The 17,118-nt window shown below is 38.2% G+C and overlaps 1 protein-coding gene across 1 annotated transcript in view; it reads left to right on the top strand.

The window, feature by feature from the left end:
• DNAH11 (dynein axonemal heavy chain 11) overlaps nucleotides 1-17,118 on the top strand; it is a 324,223-nt gene that overhangs the window by 100,204 nt on the left and 206,901 nt on the right. The window contains exons 29-30 of the mRNA XM_068550514.1: nucleotides 10,691-10,840; nucleotides 13,916-14,149. Of these exons, the coding sequence (XP_068406615.1) occupies nucleotides 10,691-10,840; nucleotides 13,916-14,149 (384 nt within the window). The remainder of the gene's footprint in view (nucleotides 1-10,690; nucleotides 10,841-13,915; nucleotides 14,150-17,118) is intronic.

Genomic DNA, 17,118 nt, shown 5'->3' with positions numbered 1-17,118 from the left:
GTGATTTAACTGTACTCCAGAACAAAGCTCAAGAAGATAGGAATACAGTAAACGTAATATTCAGTACCAAGCAGGGTAAAGGTCACAGTGATTGACATCTTATTAAAGATTACTGGGTATGTGAAGAGGCAGGAGTATTTGACCCATCCTGAGGAGACAATGAATCAAAAAACTGACACAGATGTTGAAATTAACAGACAAGGACATTAAAAGTTATTTTAGCTGTATTCTATATATTCAAAATGTTAAGTAGAGATAGGGAAAAAATAACAAAATTTCATATCTGTAATTGTAATACCCAAGTGGGGGCCAGGAAGAGAGGCACGAAAAATATTTGCAGAAGAGCAGCCAAAAGATTTCCAAACTGATGAAAAGTAGAAATGCATAGATTCAAGAAGCTCAGTGAACCCAAAAACAAGAAACATGGAGAAAACGACACCAATTTGCTCAAATTGGCCAAAACCAATGACAAAGAAATCTAGAAATCATCCATAAAATGACGTTATATGCAAGGAAGCAAACACGAGGATGATGAAAGGCTTCACAGTAGAATTGAGAGGACAGAGGAGCCAACAACTTTAAAGTACTGAAAGAAAAAAAAAATCAACCTAGAATTCTTTACCCAGTGAAAATATTTTTTTTAAATGAAGGCAAAATAAGGAAGTTTTCAGACATTCAAAAGCTGAAAGATTTCATCACCAGCACACTGATAATAAAAGAAATGTTAAAGGAAATGCTTCAGGCAGAAGGAAGATAATACCAGATGGAAATCTGGATCTACAGACAAAAAAATGATCATCAAAATGGTAACCGTATGGAGCTAGACATAATAGGCACATTAGCCATCCATCAGAAGGTAGAATAGTAGGAAAGAACAGAGACCTTGAAATCACGTAGACATGAGTTTAAATCCCGGCTCTATTGATTATTGACTATGTTACTGCTTTATCTTTCTGAACCTCAGTTTCCTTATATACCAAATGGGGACAGCAGTAGGTACTATATCTTTGATTTCTGAGCAAGCAGTAAAGCAAACATGTAAAGAACTAAGAAAAATGCTTAACACAGAATATAAAAATGGCCACAAATTCTTCCCCTCCCTTCATCCATGCCATTTCAATGTGAAGCTGCAATTTGCATCAAGGGGTAGAGCTTATTTCTCCATTTGGCTTCCTGTGTGACTTGTTTTGGCCAGTGTATCATTAGAAAGAGGCTTGAAAAGCATTTGTACACTGCAGCTTGCCCTCTTGCTGCTCTTTGGAAACCTATGACCACCTCCTCATGAATAAGCCAAGGCTAGCCTGCTGGATGAGGAGAAGCACATACCCATACCCAAGCCACCAGCTGGACAACCATCGCACACATGGGAGAAGCCATCGATCACCAGCAGACTGCAGAGGTATGAGGGTGCCCAGCTGGGACCAGCTGAGAGAACCCAAAAGCCCCGACACAGAATTGTGAACTCTGAAATTGTTGCTTTTTTAAGCCGCTAAATTTTGAGGTGGTTTGTTACACTGCAAAAACTAGTTGATGCACGTTATATATTCACATAGACATGTCTAAGTACAGAATGTACAATCATTAATATCAAGGACTTTATGTGCTACTGATGTAATATAAAAGATTTTACCTGAAATTCAAAAAAAAACCCAAAATGATAAATATCAAGTACTAATCCATGGAGCTAGTTTTCTTTATTTTCTTTCTTTTTATTTTTGTTTTGTTTGTCTTCTTCCTGAAGATACCTTCATTTAGCTATGCATTGTTTTGACATTTGTGAGTGTGAGAGAACTGGTGAAAATATCATGAGTTGGTGTGTTTCTGAATCTTCGCTAGGCTGAAATACTCTGCCTAGTAATGTGTTCATTTCCCCCTCTTATTTCAATTTGTAAAGGTATTTTGTCGAACTCTGACATGATTTTTCATTAGAAAAGCACATATATTCACATGATGAGCTATCAAGATCAAACCTACCAAAAGCCTAAGATTAAAAAGACTCACAGTACTAAATAATAGTAAGGATGTGGAGCAATGGGAATGTTCCTATCTAGCCAGTGTGATTGTAGATTGGTACAACCACTCAGGAAACCTGTTTGACAATATCTTCTAAATTTGAATATAATAATACATTATTGTCCAGCAGTTCCTCTTCTTAGTGTATACTCAGCAGAAATGTATACATAGGTGAACCAAAATATGTGACAAGAATTTTCATGGCTACATTATCCATAACACCCCCAAACTGGAAATAATCCAAATGTCCCTGAACAGTTGAATGCGTAAATACATCGTGTAATATTCATATAACAGAGTACCACATAGCAATGAAGAAGAAAACTAGTGCTATACATAATAACATGAATAAACCTCACTAACATGATGTTGAATGATAGAAGGCAGACACAAGAATACATACTGTATGAATCCCCTTATGTAAAGGTAATATCCATTTTTTAAAAAAATTTATTAGAGTATAGTTGATTTATAATGTGTTAGTTTCAGCTGTACAGCGAAGTGATTCAGTTATACATATATTCATTCTGTTTCAGGTTTTTTCCCATATAGATTATTACAGAATATTGAGTAGAGTTCCCTGTGCTATACAGTGGGTCCTTTTTGGTTACCTATTTTATATATAGTAGTGTCCGTGTGTTACTCCCAAGTTCCTGATTTATTCCTCCCCCACCATTTTTCCCCTTTGGTAACCATAGGTATGATTTCAATACCTGTGAGTCTGTTTCTGTTTTGTAAATAAGTTCATTTGTATCATTTTTAAAAAATTAGATTCCACTTATAGATGTAGAAAACAATTTTATGGTTACCAGGGAGGAAAGGGGAGGAGGGATAAATTGTGAGATTGGGATTGACATATACATACTACTATATATAAAATAGATAACTAATAAGAAACTACTGTATAGCACAGGGAACTCTACTCAATACTCTGTAATGACGTACATGGAAAAGGCGTCTAAAAAAGAGTGGACATATGTATATGTATAACTGATTCACAGTGCTGTACAGCAGAAAGTAACACAACATTGTAAATCAAGTATACTTCAATAAAAATTTTTTAAAAAGAAAAAATTTAGATTCCACATATGAGTGATATCATATGATATTTGTCTTTCTCTGATTTACTTCAGTTAGTATGATAATCTCTAGGTCCATCTGTGTTGCTGCAAATGACATTATTTTGGTTCTTTTTATATGGCTGAGTACTATTCCGTTGTACATCTGTACCACATCTTCTTTATCCATTCCTCTGTTGATGGACATTTAGGTTGCTTCCATGTCTTGGCTGTTGTAAATAGAGCTGCAATGAACAATGGGGTGCATGTATTTTTCGAATTATGGTTTTCTCCAGGTATATGTCCAGGAGTGGGATTGCTGGATCATATGGTAGTTCTATTTTTAGTTTTTTAAGGTACTGCCATACTGTTCTCCATAGTGGTTGTACCAATTTACATTCCCACCAACAGTGTAGGAGGGTTCCCTTTTCTCCACACCCTCTCCAGCATTTCTTGTTTGTAGACTTTTTGATGATGCCCATTCTAACTGGTGTGAGGTGATACCTCACTGTAGTTTTGATTTGCATTTCTCTAATAGTGAGTGGCGTTGAGCAGTTTTTCATGTGCCTCTTGGCCATCTGTATGTCTTCTTTGGAGAAATGTCTATTTAGGTCGTATGCCCGTTTTTTGATTGGGTTGTTTGTTTGTTTTTTGACATAGAGCTGCATGAGCTATTTATATATTTTGGAGATTAACCCCTTGTCGATCACTTCATGTGCAAATATTTTCTCCCATTCTGTGGGTTGTCCTTTTGTTTTGTTTATGGTTTCCTTTGTTGTGCACAAGTCTTGAAGTTTAATTAGATCCCATTCGTTTATTTTTGTTTGTATTTTCATTACTCTAGGAGGTGGATCCAAAAAGATACTGCTGCAATTTATGTCAGAGAGTGTTTTGCCTACGTTTTCTTCTCAGAGTTTGATAGTGTCCAGCCTTACATTTAGGTCTTCGATCCATTTTGAGTTTATTTTTGTGTGTGGTGTTAGAGAATGTTCTAATTTCATTCTTCTACATGTAGCTGTCCAGTTTTCCCAACACCGCTTATTGAAGAGACTGTCTTTTCTCCATTGTATATTCTTGCCTCCTTTGTCATAGATTAATTGACCATAGGTGCGTGGGGTTATTTCTGGGCTTTCTATCCTGTTCCATTGATCTATATTTCTGTTTTTGTGCCAGTACCATATTGTCTTGATTACTGTAGCTTTGTAGTATAGTCTGAAGTCAGGGAGCCTGATTCCTCCAGCTCCATTTTTCTTTCTCAGGATTGCTTTGGCTATTCGGGGTCTTTTGTGTTTCCATACAAATTTTAAATTTTTTTCTTCTAGTTCTGTGAAAAATGCCATTGGTCATTTGATAGGGATTGCACTGAATCTGTTGATTGCCTTGGGTAGTATAGTCATTTTCGCAATGTTCATTCTTCCATTCCAAGAGCATGGTATATCTTTCCATCTGTTTGTGTCATCTTTAATTTCTTTCATTAGTGTCTTACAGGTTTCGTAGTACAAGTCTTTTGCCTCCTTAGGTAGGTTTATTCATAGGTATTTTATTCTTTTTGATGTGACAGTAAATGGGATTGTTTCCTTAATTTGTCTTTCTGATCTTTCATTGTTAGTGTATAGGAATGCAAGAGATTGCTGTGTATCAATTTTGTTGTTGTTGGGGTTTTTTTTTGGCCGTGCCACACGGCTTGCAAGATCTCAGTTTCCCAACCAGGGATTGAACCTGCATCCTCGGCAGTGAAAGCACAGAGTCCTAACCACTGGACCACCAGGAAATTCCATTGATTTTGTATCCTGCAACTTTATTGAATTCATTGATGAGCTCTAGTAGTTTTCTGGAAGCATCTTTAGGATTTTCTGTGTATAGTATCATGTCATCTTACAGTTTTACTTCTTTTCCAATTTGGATTCCTTTTCTTTCTTTTTCTTCTCTGATTTCCCTGGCTAAGACTTCCAAAACTGTGTTGAATAAAAGTGGCAACAGTGGACATCCTTGTCTTGTTCCTGATCTTAGAGGGAATGCTTTCACCTTTTCACCATTGAGAGTGATGTTAGCTGTGGGTTTGTCTTATATGGGCTTTATTAGGTAATGTCCATTTTTGAGAGGAGGGACTAGTGACTGACCTGAGCCATGAGGATTTTTTTTGGGTTCAGGTGTATTCAGTTTCTTAATTGTCTCAGTGGTTACAAGAGTTTTGTTCACTTTGCTAAAATTTATTAAGCTGTACACACGTGATTTTTTTCACTTTTCTCTCTATTTAAATTTTCATAAGGTTATTTAAATACTCGAGTTTGTATTGTCAGCATATCTATATATATTTACATACACATGCTAAAAATGTTAAGGAAAAAATACAGAATCAGCACTGATAATATAGGTATGTCCAAGTTATATTAATTAGTGAAAAATCAAATTGCAAAATATTATGTATACTATGATTTTATTTTTGGGAAAAGCAAACCAAGCAATACCCGATACCTAGGATTGGCTATAATGGTTTACAAAATTTATAACAAATTTAGTCTTTCTGAATCATATAATTGCATGTTCACTATTGAAAATTTGAAAAATATAAAAATACTAAAGATCAGAATAACATACTCCTAGATGCTATTTTTGAGTGATTATAGTTTTTCTTTATATGTCTGTGTTTGTGTAGGTAAGAACATATATACTTAATCAAAATTGAAATATTCTTCTACAGTATGATGTTTAATGTCGATAAAAGTTTTCATTATATGAAAGTGCTGTAACTGATTTAACCAACTTCTAGAAAGTTTTTGCATATTTAGACTTTCAACAATGTTGCATGTCCATTTCCCTATACTGTCACCTATACTGAGTATTATTAAAAGTATAAAACACAACAATAAACTATTCAGCGTTTTGACAGACTTAAATTTTTGTACATGTAAAAATAAAGGACTCATTTTTCTCTTGTCCTAGAGGATAATATTCACAATAGACAGGACTGCCTACATTTTGGACATTACTTATCTTCTCACAAATACTATCATGAGTATTACCATCATTATGTATAAATGAGTTAATGACTACGTATGAATGAATCCTGAGGTGTTCATCATGCCAGGAGTGATATTAGGACTTTGTGTCTATTTTATGTCAGTTAATCAGCAGTAGCATCTTTCATAGATGGGGCAAATATGGAATGAGATATAGGCAAAAAGCAAGGGGTAAGCTTTGTGAATGTATAGTAGCCATACAGAGAAACTAGGACATAGCAATACATGGAAGATATACATAGAAGCATATGTAGAAGCTATATGATTTCGTTTTTCTTCCCTTTCTTTTCTAGGTGAACATAGGGTAGACCTCTGATCTGATTGCTGTATTAGTTTGCATTTTAAATTATAAAATTACCTAGATGAGTAAATATTTTTGACTTTATTTACAGGTAGATAAATGTAAGCTCTTAAAAAGGCAGCTCTCCCTGTGCACAGACCTGAAAAATACGAATTTCAGTTACCAAAGATTAGTTTAACTCCGTTCCCCCAATAACATGGTTCAAATTTCACATACTACGGTGTGTTAACTGTGAGTGATCTCGAGAGGCACAAACTTCATTGCTGCCTCCTCAGTCCACAAAAATCACCACGTCAGTCACAGATGTACATCTTGACTCGTGACCAGCTACGTGACTCCTTTCAAAGTCTGTCTGTGGTCGGCTGTCACACATTTGTTGTTTGATTCTGACGTAATCAGCAAAGAACGTAGTGTGTTACCACCTTGTCCCCAGTGAAGAACCCACATGACGGTTTACAAAAATAAACCTTCAAAAGAGGGAGTTAGTAATGCAGTTGATAGTATAGCAAAGAAGTGAAAATTGATAACGCTAGACGTGAAATCTGAATCGTAGATGTAGCTATGGAAGAGAAAGGTGACTGTGGAAATGACACTACACCATTTGAGAGATTCTAGATATGTAGCCAGAGGATTATAGTGAAAATGAACTCATTGATATAAATGTAAACACTGGTTGTGACAAAAAGGATGAAGATGTCCTAGAGGAAGTGATACAAGAAAAAAAAAAAAAAACTTGCCATTAAAGAAACTCTCAGAAATATCAGGACATGGAGACCTCAAAGGATGAAATGTTGGCAGCCAATCCAGACTTCCAAAGGAATATGGCGACTACACAAAGCATAGGGAAGGTGCTCACTCAGTATTTTAAGTTACAAGATGAGAAGAAGGAGGCAAGCACTGTTCGAACTACTCTTGATAAGTTTCCTATAAAGGAGTAAGACACTTAATTTTTATTTTTTTTTTTAGTATTTTAAGTTAGCCTACTAACTATTAGTTTACACTTTTTATTTCTCTGTACTTCTATATCCAAGAGTGAGAGGGATTTTAATGTTTTAACGAAAATTTTTAACGGCCAACGCACAATCGTAAGTTTGCCCATTGATTGTGGAGGTTGCATGGTTGTTGTTACGATCTCGCACTACTGTGCGAAGCCGGGGCTGCCTGTCAGTCTACGCACCGGTGGGTGGATGTACCTGATTTACTGTAAACCAGTGGAACAGCATTTCAATTTTTGTTGCTAACCTTTTAGAAACCTACTCGAGATACGACGAAATTATTGAATTTCATGATTTGAAGTGTTCAAATCCATTCTGTTTCTTTAGTGTGGTACAAAGAGGGGGGCTCTGAGGCATTAGTTTTTATGTATTTTTTAAACTGTAAAATAAGTCTTTCCAAAGACCAGACTAGGAAAAAGGAATTTTAATTTTGTGTTAACAGGTACAAAGGGATATCATTAGAAATGGAGCAAATCTGAGGTCAACAGCATCCTTGTTAGTTTAAAAAAATGGTCCTGTTCTCTCAGAAGCTCTAAATGGAAGGCAGAATAGGAAAATATCCAACTTCCAACATGCCAGGTGTAAGTCATGGGAGAACATCAAGCCGTGGGTTTTGCGTTTCCTGGTCACCCACTGAGTGACTAGAGGACTAGGAGTTCTTTTGAAATGCTTTCCTCACCAAAGCAATGATGTGTGAGGGTGTCTGATGGTGGAGGTCTCGTTTATCCCGCAGCTTTGTACCTGACTATTATGTGTACCTGACTAGGCCCATTACACAGTAGAAGCCATGAAACATCTGTGCACTTCCTGGCCGCTTCAGCTGTGACAGCGAGTTGTTAGAGGAGTGGAGATACTTTCTGTGTTTCATGTCCTGTGGGTTATGTACAGGGATGTGGGAGACTGTGATAACCCAAGCAGTGATCATCAGCTACCACTCTGTCTACACTGAAAGTGAGAGTCTCAAAAACTCATCTATTTTAAACTCGGAAGATTTCTTGCTGTGATTTTCTTCAGTACTAAAACTGTGAATACAGCAAAAATGTTAAGGCTAAAAGCTTCAAAGATTAAATCACCCTTAAGGAGTTCCCTACCAATATATATTTTTTAAAATTAATTTATTAATTAATTTATTTTTGGCTGTGTTGGGTCTTCGTTTCTGTGCGAGGGCTTTCTCTAGTTGCGGCGAGCGGGGGCCACCCTTCATCGCGGTGCGCGGGCCTCTCTCGTTGCGGAGCACAGGCTCCAGACGCGCAGGCTCAGTAGTTGTGGCGCATGGCCTTAGTTGCTCCGCAGCATGTGGGATCTTCCCAGACCAGGGCTCGAACCCGTGTCCCCTGCATTGGCAGGCAGATTCTCAACCACTGCGCCACCAGGGAAGCCCTCCCTACCAATGTTGGTATTGGTCTTTTCATATGGGAAATTTAGACAGGTTGCTGTTGTTTGTAGAAGCTGCTATTGGGATAGTTATCAAGTCCAGTTAAACTGTATTTCAGGAAAAAGTCATTGCAGAGGTGGCTTTAATGCTATGTGCTGGGAAATGTTCTATAGCTTGACACTGTCTTCTGGTTACCAGCACCTTTTATTATTATTTTTTTTATTGAGGTGAAATTCAGGTAACATAAAATTAGCCATTTTAAAGTGTATGATTCATTGGCATTTTGTCTGTTCACAATGTTGTGCATCCATCACTTCTATCTAGTTCCAAAATATTTTCGTCACCCCACAATAAAACCTCATGCCCATTAAGAAGTCATCGTGCATTCCCTCGTCCTCCTGTCTCCTACTAGCCATCAGTCTGCTTTCTGTTTCTGGTGGATGTACCTATTGTGGCCATTTCATGTACATGGAATCATACACTATATGATCTTTTGTGACTGGCTTCTTTCACGTAGCATGTTTTCAGTGTTCATCCATGTTGTAGAGTGTACCAGTAGTTCCTTCCTTTTGATGGTTGAACAATATTCCATTGTATGGATATGCCACAATGCACAATGTGTCCATTCATCCATCAATGGACATTTAGGTTGGTTCCACCTTTTGGCTGCTGTGAATAATACTGCTCTGAACTTCTGTACAAGTATTTGAGTACATGTTTTCAATAATTTGGGGTATATATCTAGGAGTGGAATTACTGGGTCCTATGACAAGTTTATAGTGAACTTTTTGAGGAATCACCAAACTGTTTCCCACTTCTCAGGTTTTGCAGTAGTTTTGCCAAGTGTAAGGAGGGAGAGCTTGTTCCCATTCCTGACACTTCCTGTGGTTCACTCTGCCCTTTGTTCCGTCCACCCCAGGGGGAGGTAGAGCAGCTTGCCTGACTGATAGCCTGCAGAACTCCTCTCCTTTCCTCCTTGCCAGTCCTGCTGGGTGGAGAGGCCGGTCCCGGTCTGTGCTGATATGACCAGATGGATAAGTCTTATTGATTCTTGTGTTCTGTTTGGAGGCCAGTGGGGCTTTCATCTCTGAACTGGCCTCTAGCAGAACACGTGCTGCTGTTTGTCTTTTTAACTTGATTTTATTTTTCAAGGAGTCCAGAACCTGCACAGGGTTCAGTATGCTATTTACTGGGGGTTCTTTTGGAGATCCCACAACTTAGGATGTAAAAGGTTATGATGCTCGAAGAGTTCGAACTTTGTAGATGTGGCTTGGACTTGGAGGTTTAAGATCTAACTACCACTTATTCTTAGCAGTGTCAACTTGATGAAGTCACCTAATACTTTATCTTCAATTTCTTTGTCAGTGAAAATGGGGGAATCCCATTCACCTTTCTTATGTAACAAATATGCTCTGGGGCTCATGTAAATAGCAAAGCAAGTGCACAGTAACATAGGACCTGACCCAAGAATAAGACTGTATCTAATTTACATCTTCATTTCAAATATTTTAACACAGCTTTTTGTTTTTAAACAATACAAGGTCTTTTATGGTGTAAGTAAAATACCATGTCTGAATTTTAATAACCTGACCACAAAATTCCCAGCAGGATGATTGCTACAGGAATATGGTACAGATAGAGAAGTTGGTAAGTCTCCAGCCTTTAAGGAGAGAATAGATAACCTAGCAGGCTAAGTATTCACCTCCCAACACCTGACGGTGTGATCAGAGTGCCTGGCCACTTCTCCATCTGGGTCATTTCAAACTCTGGAATTGAAGAAGTGATTTTTATTTGGAAGAAAGACATTTTGAGGCATCTCTGTAACGATATAAAGACAGTTTTGGGAATTCATTTAGCCACATCTGTAGATTACCAGAATACATATCCAGTAAGAAATGCTCTTATCTCTTCTTATTATCTTGTCTTAGGTTACACACCACCTTTCCAAACTCTTTGACAGCATTGTAGATCTGCAGTTTGAAGACCATCAGGATGTTTCCGCACACAGGGCCGTTGGAATGTACAGCAAAGAAAAGGAATACGTGCCATTCCCAGCTGAGTGTGAATGCATAGGCCATGTAAGATTTGCTTATGAGGTTCTCTATGCCAGAGAAGTATTGGGGGGATAATTTTTAAAAGTTGAACAAGAAAAAAATCAACTCATGTCAAATGAGGCTCCGGTTAGTTTTGTGCTCAGAGATTCCCGTTTACCTGTGTCTGGTGTGACAGAGGGCTCCTCTGCCGCGCTTCCCACTCTGATTATCAGGCTTCAGCACCCTGCAGGAGCTCAGGCTTGCTCACAGTTGAGCCAGACGGGAGGGACTGTCACAGACTGAACGAGTAAACCCCAGAATTAGTAGCAAATGCCACCCAGTGACTGAATCTCCTACAGAGCATATTGTTTTCACCCCTGCTCAGAGTACAGGGAAGGGTTAGGGTGAAGCAGCACCTTGCAATGAAGCACGTTCTAAAGAGACTGTGGTTCAGGATTCTGACATGGGTGTTGTAAATGGCTGCTCGTAAATAAAGTTGATCGAGTCCGCTTAGCTAATGTCATGTACACTAATTACCGTGCGCACGGACAGTTAACATACTCTCTTCTCTCACAGCCAAACACCTCAAACATATTCTTAACAGTTATCTGTAAGAATGGCTCTTAACGATTTAGGAAGCAGCTCTTGGTGTTTTCAGATGATTCAGAGGAATTGCATCTTTTTACTACGATGCTTATATAGCTTGAGCTAATCCGCAGGGTAACTGAGACAGTACCCTCTATTACAGAACAGTTTAGGTTGAGGCAGGGGGTTCCTTAAAGGGTCCCTTGCAGAACTGTGATGGCAACCTTTTTTTTACAAGGGTTTCCTTTATTCCTCTCTGTTGCTTTTTAATATTGTACCAGAAAAATCCTGCCAAATGCAGGGGAAGCAGATGGTGGAATAATTTGATTAAAGTGTATTTGTGATCTCTGGGGCTCTTTAGGATATTATTACAATGATTAGAAAGAGTCACCATAAACTATCTTGACAAAAGTGTGTTGCTGTCTGCCTCCCCCCGGCAGACTGCTAGCTGATTGGCATAGTGCCCAGAAGGAGGACAGTCCAACCATAGATGTGGGTGTCACTAGCAGGAACCCTTGGTACTGAAAGTTTTCACAGTGCTCTATCTTATTTTATATAAGCAACTTATGCTAGAGACTTTTGAGCATGTAGCACATTTACCCTCTAATTGCCTGTTTTATAAAAAGATGCTTTTACTTTAGGTCCTCCCCCCCTCTTCCCCCCACACTTTTAGATTGGTTCCTCCCAGTTTTGGCTCTTTGCGTTTTATTCGACAGGTTTTTATTGAATACCTACTATGTACCAGCTGCTGGGTTTGGCTTTTGGAGATCCAGAAAAGAATAAGACATGGCACCTGTCCTTGGGGACCTCTTAAGCTTATTGAATAAATGGATATTCACATAATTAGTGATAATGGGAAGTGATAATTCTTGTCATAGAGGGTCGGACGGAAGCTGATGAAAGACCAAGAAGTGGGAGATCAAGCAAGCACCTCATCAGGGCTTAGTTCTCAAATTATATTGAGCTGAGTTGCCGTTGGTGGCATAGTCTCTGAACACGGGTTGATGTGTCACCTTGTATGTGTGTTTGGTCTTCCCAGATGGACTGGAGAGCTCTCGAGAACAGGTGGCCATACTGAGGACATGGATCCCAGAGTATCTGGGGTATGATCAAATGATACCTGATTTACTAAAGGAGCTTGCTGCTTGGTGACATTAAGCGTTGTGCAGAGTGACTACAGTAGTGATTAGGTCACCTGCTTTCAGGCATCTGAATAAAGCCCAGCTAGGAAGCCAGGAGAGAAATCTTTTAGGATGTTGGGGATGGTTCTGCCCTTTTTCTTCCAATAGGGAAGGCTGTCAGCTCACTGACCACGTACTGCTCCTTCCCAGTTCTCCAGAGAAAGAGGCTGTAGGAATGAATGCTGTGTCATCTTCACAGAGGTGGGGAAAGAAATCAGTTGTATAATCTTCAGGATCTCACATAGTCCTTGGAATTTATTTATTATAGTTATTTTTTATTGATATGATCAATTATTTGCAAATGGTATAGGTATCCTTTTTGTTATATAATATCATCCCAAAGAAACAGATATATGGATAAATATAACAAAGCATATTTGAATAGGATGGAAAACTGGCAGAAATATATTTGTGGGAGCAAAATAAACTTCAAATGAATTTTTTTAAAAAAGATTTTCACAAGTCGGCAGTTGTCCTATCTCTCATACTCTCCTGCTGTCTAATTTATGACAAGTGTGAGGATGAGAGCCAGTAGGGAATATAATTAAGATACTTGCTGAAAACACTTCGGCTTAAGACTAGGAACTATGTAGATTTGAGGGTAGAATCTTTAGTAGATTTAAAAATGATCAAAAGATACGTTTAAAAAATCACTTTCCTAGACTCACAGACACAGAAAGCAAATTTATGGTTACCAAAGGGGAAAGTGGGCGGAGGGATAAATTAGGAGTTTGGGAGTAACGGATACACACTGCTATATATAAAACAGATAAACAACAAGGACCTACTGTATAGCACAGGGAACTATATTCAATATCTTGTAATAACCCATAATGGAAAAAATTCTGAAAAAGAATATATGTATAACTGAATCCCTTTGCTGTATACCTAAAACTAACACAACATTGTAAATCAACTGTACTTCAGTTTAAAAAAATCAATTTCCTATTATTTCCAAATCTCTAGAATTTTACTCTAGCATATTGGCTGTGATGCTCGGTTTCTCAAAACACTGTGTGTTATCAGAGGGGATCTTGGTCTAGAACCATCAGGTCTTCAAATCTGAAAAATGAATAATGGAGAACACCTTGTCTGTTTAGGATGTGGAATTTTATCAGCCAGCTGGTAGGTGAAATAAGATGAGCAGTATCCCAGCAGAAGCCAGGTTCATGTAGGAAAGACTTCATTAATCAGTAGTTCACTGGCTCGTTTGAGTTATCTTTCTAGTACAGGGGTTTAAAATAAATCCACCTGAGGCCTCCCTCTCTGTGTAGCCTTCAAGCCCATGAGAGGATGGAATAATCCCTTTTCCATAATTAAGCCTGTGTTACAACACTTCCATTTGCTTCAAAAGGTGGAAACGTGGCTTCTGCAGCTGGAACAGACCATGCAAGAGACAGTGCGACGTTCTATCACAGAAGCCATCGCAGCCTATGAGGACAAACCCAGGGAACTGTGGATTTTTGATTTCCCGGCTCAAGTCGCACTAACTAGCTCACAAATCTGGTGGACTACAGATGTAGGAATAGCCTTCAGTAGGCTAGAGGAAGGCTACGAAACGGCCCTAAAGGATTTCCATAAAAAACAGGTATTTTATAAGATTTATGATTTTGAGATTTAAAGGGACTTGAAGAGGTAAGCTTCATTCATTCATTCATTTATTCTTGTTTTATAGAGTGTCTTCTGTGTTCAAGGTATGATGCTAGGAAGATTTTAGCAATCATTTGTTTAGCTTTCCATTTTGTAGTTTGGTGTTGTCGTTCTTCTTGCTTTCTACATGGGTTTAAAAAACATCCATCCTTAAACAACAAGGTCCTACTGTATAGCACAGGGAACTATATTCAATATCCTATTCAATATCCTGAAATAAACCATAATGGAAAAGAATATAAAAAAGAATGTGTGTATATATATATATATATATATATATATATATATATATATATATATATATATATATATATATATATATAAATATATATATATATATATATATAAAACTGAGTCCCTTTGCTGTACAGCAGAAATTAACACAACATTGTAAATCAGCCATACTTCAATAAAAAATAAATAAAACAAACAAAAAACATCCATCCTTGTCCATTATCTCCCAAGGATCCAGTATACCACCCACACCTAGATACTGTACATATTTTTTTCTTCCTATGTAAGACTCTCCAATTACACTTTCAAAGGAAGTTGCTGATGTCAGTCATCTTTACCCCTAAAGACTTTTATTAATACATACCCATTTCATAAGTTTAATTTCAGTTACTATATCTCAATTTCCCAAAGTTCTTTTTGGTTCTTTAAAAATCAGTTTTATAATGACATGTCTTCATTATGGTTTTTATTCTTCTATCTCATTAATAGTCTTATTTAGGTTGTTCTGTTCTTTTGGGGCTATTTTTTTTAATTTGAACTTATTCTTTGTATTTTTTTTTTAATTTTTTTTTTTTCTATAAATTTATTTATTTATTTTTGGCTGTGTTGGGTCTTCGTTTCTGTGCGAGGGCTTTCTGTAGTTGCAGCAAGCAGGGACCACTCTTCATCGCGGTGCGCGGGCCTTTCACTGTCCTGGCCTCTCTTGTTGCGGGGCACAGGCTCCAGACGCGCAGGCTCAGTAGTTGTGGCTCACGGGCTTAGTTGCTCCGCAGCATGTGGGACCTTCCCAGACCAGGGCTCGAACCCGTGTCCCCTGCATTGGCAGGCAGATTCTCAACCACTGCGCCACCAGGGAAGCCCTGTATGTTTATTTTTAAAGGTTATCTTTAGGTTGGCTTTTTTTTTCTGGAGGAATACTGTGTGTTCTACACTGAGCAGATGTCCCTACATGTTTTTCTCCTTGTTTCCTCCAGGTTTCTACAGGTTTTGTGAGTTCTGGATTAATTTTGTGGTTAATTACTCAGTCTGGGATTTACCGATCATAGTGGCAGGGTCATTTTGGATGCCATAGCTTCACATGGCTTAGGCCTGAGATTTTGATTTCTTTTAGAGGACATTTTTCCTATCCAAAGCCCCAAGATGTTTCAAGCTTTCTTCTTGCTTCTCTGAGCTGGTGGGTAGAGTTTTTCTAGAACCTTGTATTGGACTGTGTAATACTCTGAGGATCTTGGCTTTATGTCAGCATCTCAATTCTAACTCCCTGCCTTGCTCAGGGAGTACAAGAGGCAGAGAACAGAAATGTGGTGTTGCCACGTGGGCAATTTAAACTTCAGTCTCCGATGTTTGGTTCTCTACTCAAATTCTCCTTTCGCCTGCCGTGGCATTAGCCTGTTAACCTCATTCTACTGCTCTAGCTTGGATGCACATCCTTGGCATTAGGGACTATCACCCACTCTCCCCCAACCCTTTCCCTTTCTTCCTTCCCCCTCTCTGTTTCCCCCTGTCTCATGTTTGGCTGTGTACTTTGCATGTGGATGTGTTTCGTCTTACTCAAATATCCTGTGTGTTAATAAAGGAATTGTCCATTCAGTTTAACCCAATGTGTTGTAAGACTGCCTGTTGTTATTATTACTGCTATTTAGGTTGTTTTTATTTTTGGCTCTCAATAATAATACTGTAGTAAACAGCTTTGTGTTTACATCCATGTTGCGCATATTTTTCTTTATTTCTTCAGGATAAACTTCTAGATGTAGAATTGCTAGGTCAGGGACTATACCTTCTTAAGCCTTCAAAACATCATGCCAAGTTTACCTTCCCAGTATCAGTGCATGAGAATTGTCTATTGCCTCCCCTGTCATCAACATTGGGTTGATTCTTTTTTTTTTAACATCTTTATTGGAGTATAATTGCTTTACAATGGCATGTTAGTTTCTGCTTTATAACAAAGGGAATCAGCTATATGTATACATATATCCCCATATCTCCTCCATCTTGCTTCTCCCTCCCACCCTCCCTATCCCACCCCCCTAGGTGGTCACAAATCACCGAGCTGATCTCCCTGTGCTATGCGGCTGCTTCCCACTATCTATTGTACATTTGGTAGTGTATATATGTCCATGCCACTCTCTCACCTTGTCCCAGCTTACCCTTCCCCCTCCCCATGTCCTCAAGTCCATTCTCTACGTCTGCATCTTTATTCCTGTCCTGCCCCTAGGTTCTTATGGAACAGGTTAGAAAGCCCAGAGATAAACCCACGTACGTATGGTCACCTTATTTTTGATAAAGGAGGCAAGAATATACAATGGAGAAAAGACAGCCTCTTCAATTAGTGCTGCTGGGAAAACTGGACAGTTACATGTAAAAGAATGAAATTAGGACACTCCCTAACACCATACACAAAAATAAACTCAAAATGGATTAAAGACCTAAATGTAAGGGTTGATCCTTTTTATTCTTAGAGCTAAAGTTATTTATATTCCAATAGCTCTAGCTTATTCAGCTAATTAAGAAAATTTAGCTTTTTTCTCCTTTAAAATAGTTTTAAAGTTTTCCATTTTGTTCGAGTTATAATAATGCTTCTTTTTTGTGTTAGATGAGAAGTAGACAAAGAGGGTGGTTTATGAAGACAGCATTTACGTGCTTAATTATGAAACACTTCCAGCATGAATTGAA

This window comes from Eschrichtius robustus, chromosome 8 (assembly GCF_028021215.1).
Source record: "Eschrichtius robustus isolate mEscRob2 chromosome 8, mEscRob2.pri, whole genome shotgun sequence".
Classification (NCBI taxonomy): domain Eukaryota; kingdom Metazoa; phylum Chordata; class Mammalia; order Artiodactyla; family Eschrichtiidae; genus Eschrichtius; species Eschrichtius robustus.
This window is presented reverse-complemented; position numbering and strand designations above follow the sequence as displayed.